The following is a 4,211-nucleotide window of genomic DNA, read 5'->3' as shown; positions in this document are numbered from 1 at the left end:
TTTTTGTGTTTGATTATTGTCCAGAATAGTCCACTTACATGAACAACATGCTAAGCTTCATATATTTAGGCCTACATCCAAGTTATGGTTATAAAGTTGTGAAAAACATGAGTATGGGTATATGATCATCTGACACAAAACGAAGCACAAAAAATGATAATTGAATCTGGTCCAGACCTGTTCATTGCGTGAATAGACGAATCCAACAACAGCGAAGGCTTTGCTCATAAATTATTAATCACGTTATGTGACGTTCTTCGAGCGACCTACCTGATTTGCTGAGAGCCAGACTAGACTAATTAATATTAATGACGTTATGCCGCGCAGGCCTTCCTGATTTGCTGAATGACTGACATTTGCCTTATGAATATTAATGAAGCTGTGTTACTGGACGATCCAGGAAAGTGAACAGGACTTAATTAATATTCATTATATCAAGTCATACGCCATAGTATGCCCCGCGTACAAATCAACTGAACTCGGCTGTAAACTGATTATATGTTTTCACCGGAGACCGACTGATGATTTCAAAGCTATAAATACTTATAGTTCATAATCTGAAATGTGTCGTTGACCTTTTGTTTAAACCACACCCAAAACAACAGTTTTAACAGGTGAGGTCACGTCTCTTCCCGTCACTACACCGTGTGTCTCGGCAGGTGAGTTATGCTTTATGAAAACATGACATTTTTCTCTATATATTATTGTTTATAATAGCGGCAGTCATCTTTACGTCGACTGTGCATTACTTAGAATGTGTTTTAACATGTGCAAATGAGCGCGCTAAACGAAATGAAACTTCCTTTTTTGTTAAATCCACATTAAACAAGTTTGCTCATAATCAAGATTTTGTGAGTCATAAAACTGCTGATCAATTTGACAAGTTTTAAATATTCTTAACTTCCTATGTGATGTGATACGTTCTCATATAATGTCATTTAACTTAACTTTGAATCCTTATGTATGGATGTACATAGCCCAAGTATGTATGTGGTTATTTATTTATATTTATTGACAATTTATTGTTTATTCTAATCTCTGGACAGCTCACCTTGATTTTGAAAAAAATGAAAATGATTTTAATTTAGATGTTGAAAACATGTTCATCATAGAAGTGGTGTTTTTAAGTCATTGTCTAAATGAATTGTATTTTAATGTATTTTTAAATACTTTAATAATTCCGGACGCAAAATTAATGTCATTGGCCTACATTCATTTAATTAAAAGTGTGCATTTTTCCATCTAATTATTTGTGCCTTTAGGACAAACTGGATGTTATGGCTGTGCCTTTACCGCACGACAGCAGTAATGCAGCATTCGACTGGTTCACTGAATCCCAGCGCAGCTGCATTTTGAAGAATGGAATTGTTCCAGAATGGTTCCATGGAATAATATCCAGGAAGTAATGGATCAAATACTGTATTATAACAAAACTAAGCAGACAGACTCTGTAACATGTGCTTGAATGCTCAGACTATGCTTTATCATGAACATGAACAATGACATGATAGAGCAGAAAATCAGGTTACTGATACCTGTCAGATAAAATATTTCTGTATTGTAGGGCTGCAGAGGACATGCTGATGTGCAAACCTCCTGGTTACTTCCTCATTCGTGTTAGCGAGAGCAGAGTGGGTTATACATTATCTTATCAGTAAGTCTCTGTCAGTGTGGCCATTGTTGTCAGTCAATAAACTTGACTATAAGGAAGTTTGATTCACAAGAACTGTACATGAATGAGTCCACGAATCAATATAAATCTTTCTCCTAGAGCTGAAGATCGCTGCAGACACTTCATGATTAATGTCTTGCCAGATAACCAGTATATTATAGTGGGAGAAAAGACACGCTTCTCTTCCCTCCATGACTTGGTTGCCTTTCATCGCAGAAATCCCATTCTTCCCTTCAGTGACTTGCTTACTGTGGCCTGCGAACAGGTATAGAGTTACATTTGCATGCTAGCTTGTTGTTGCTAGATATACCACAAATAGGTTGGTTTTGGTTATCCATTAATTAAGATGAACTATATAGACATCAATCAGTTGAGCTGGTAGATAGTCATGGACCACTAGACTTAAGCTGTTATGACACACATTTTTTTTGTGGTCTCATTTGTATGCAGGGTGGCATAAATGACTACGCTGAGTTGTTGTTTCCTCGAAAGGAAGATGCAAACCCTGGACAGGTTGAATGGATAAATTTTTCAACTCCAACACACACAGCTCATTCAGATATCTCTGAATACAACCCGACTTCGCCGCTCCAAAATGAATCATTTACACTACCTACAAGTCCTTCTGCGAGACTGTATCCCAGTTTGGAGACGGAAATGAGCTCTTTGAATCTACAGAGCATGGTAATACAACATCAACAGATTATATACGCATATTTATAAAATGACAAATTATATTATTTTCTTGTAGTTAAAAGAATAGCTCATCCCAAAATGAAAATTTGCTAAAAATGTACTCACCCTCAGACCCTTTCGAGATTTAAATGAGTTTGTTTCTTCCTCATAAAAGATTTAGAGAAATTTAGCATTTCATCACTTGCTCACCAATGGATCCTCTGTAGTGAATGGGTGCTGTCAGAATTAGTGTCCAAACAGCTGATAAAAACATCACAATAATCCACAAGACTCCAATCCATCAGTTAATATCTTGTGAAGTGAAAAGCTGCATGTTTGTAAGAAACTCTCATTCTGACGGCACCCATTCACTGCAGAGGATCCATTGGTGAGCAAGTGATGAAATGCTAAATTTCCCCAAATCTGTTCAAAACAAACTCATCTACATCTTGGATAAATTCTGTGTGAACTATTCGTTTAAAAGGAACATTTTTGTGATTTATAATATTGTGAATTAAGAAACAGGTTGTTAAAAATCTAATAATGTGTTTTTTATTGCAGGATCAGGTGACAAAGCCTGTTCCAAAGCCTAGAACAATAGTTACGTCCAAACCACCAACTGATGACACGCCACCACAGTTACCGCCCAGAGCATGCTTGCCAAATCGCCCGCAAGCCACCGTAGAGGCTGACAGATTGCAAGAGTTGATGCCGGTAAGCTCTGACAGACGTCAAATCCCACCCAACACTCCTGTCGAAGGCCGTACCCAACAGAAAAACCAACAACCATTGAAACCGGTGGTCATGGGCCTGGCACAAATTAAGAAAAAGCTTAAAAAGAACCGCTCCAAGGACCACATGTATGAGAAGATTGCTCAAGATGCGTGTCAGGAAAATGCAACTTTTTCTGCATTGGAGAGCAGTAACGTGAACCCTATACAACTGGAGGAAAATGACTATCAGGAATTATCTGAAAAATCCACAGTTGAAGGCCGTCGGGCATCAGATGGGATTCCCAACTTGGCAGATAGACAATTACCATTGGAGTACTTGAATCCACCTCCTTTTGCACCTGGTTACTAGATTAAAAACATGAAGATGGGGGGTTTTACTCAGAGCATTTGTTTTTTTATTGTCATCGAATAACGTGACAACATCAGTCTCTTTGTTGTGATGTTCTTTTTCACTATGCTGCATTTCAATTTCTCACATTCTGAACAGAGGTTTGTCATCTGGAAAAACCTGTTGGACATGGTCAGATATTTTTATATAATGTTGACAGAGCGTGTTGTGCCTTTGGGCATGAATTTAAATATACTTCTGGATTATGCTTCCTAAAATCTGGCACTTTACATATCAGAAAACAAATAAAAAAACATTGTAAATATTAGCTTTTTACTGCAGTTGGTCAATAAATGTACAGGTGATACAAGAAACCCAAGATTAACATGTTATTTCTTCCAAATACCTTGGAATACCTACATTCTGTGGTGCATGATTTTGCAGGTTGAAGTTATTTTGTCATGGTTTAGCTGGTTACAAGTGACGAAAACCTCTTTGAAACCATCAAATTAGACCTAAGACAAGTATTTGCTGTTTGTTGTGTTGCTTAGCCTTTAATTATATTAAATATTATAATAGATTTATTTACTATATATGATTATTTTAGGCTATGATTGTGTATTTTGTTATAATATTGGTTATATTGAAATAGGATTTTTTTTTTAAATGTTTATTTTAGAACATTCCCACAATAAGTATCACTAAGCAGCACACAATTAATGGGGAAAATACAGCATTTATCGCAAATATTCATCGTGTAGCTGGTTTATGATGGTTTAGTTGGTCTTCCAGGCTGGTCTTC

The 4,211-nt window shown here is 36.7% G+C and overlaps 1 protein-coding gene across 2 annotated transcripts; it reads left to right on the top strand.

Annotated features, from left to right (window-relative positions):
• Positions 1 to 412: 412 nt before the first annotated feature.
• Positions 413 to 3,778, top strand: LOC306867477 (hematopoietic SH2 domain-containing protein homolog). Of its 2 annotated transcripts, none has more exons than XM_079413141.1 (6): positions 413 to 614; positions 1,263 to 1,402; positions 1,565 to 1,654; positions 1,772 to 1,937; positions 2,123 to 2,356; positions 2,909 to 3,778. In XM_079413141.1, the coding sequence occupies exons 2-6, from the start codon at positions 1,278 to 1,280 to the stop codon at positions 3,428 to 3,430; spliced, it is 1,137 nt and encodes a 378-aa protein (XP_079269267.1). In that variant the 5' UTR covers positions 413 to 614; positions 1,263 to 1,277; the 3' UTR covers positions 3,431 to 3,778. The 2 variants fall into 2 exon arrangements, with proteins under 2 accessions (XP_079269267.1, XP_079269266.1); XM_079413140.1 differs by having other exon boundaries at positions 429 to 659.
• Positions 3,779 to 4,211: the final 433 nt, after the last annotated feature.

The sequence above is a fragment of the Barbus barbus genome, assembly GCF_936440315.1.
Source record: "Barbus barbus genome assembly, chromosome: 49".
In the NCBI taxonomy this organism is placed as follows: Eukaryota; Metazoa; Chordata; class Actinopteri; order Cypriniformes; family Cyprinidae; genus Barbus; species Barbus barbus.
Note: the sequence above shows the minus strand (reverse complement) of the source record. Positions and strands in the feature narration are given on the sequence as shown.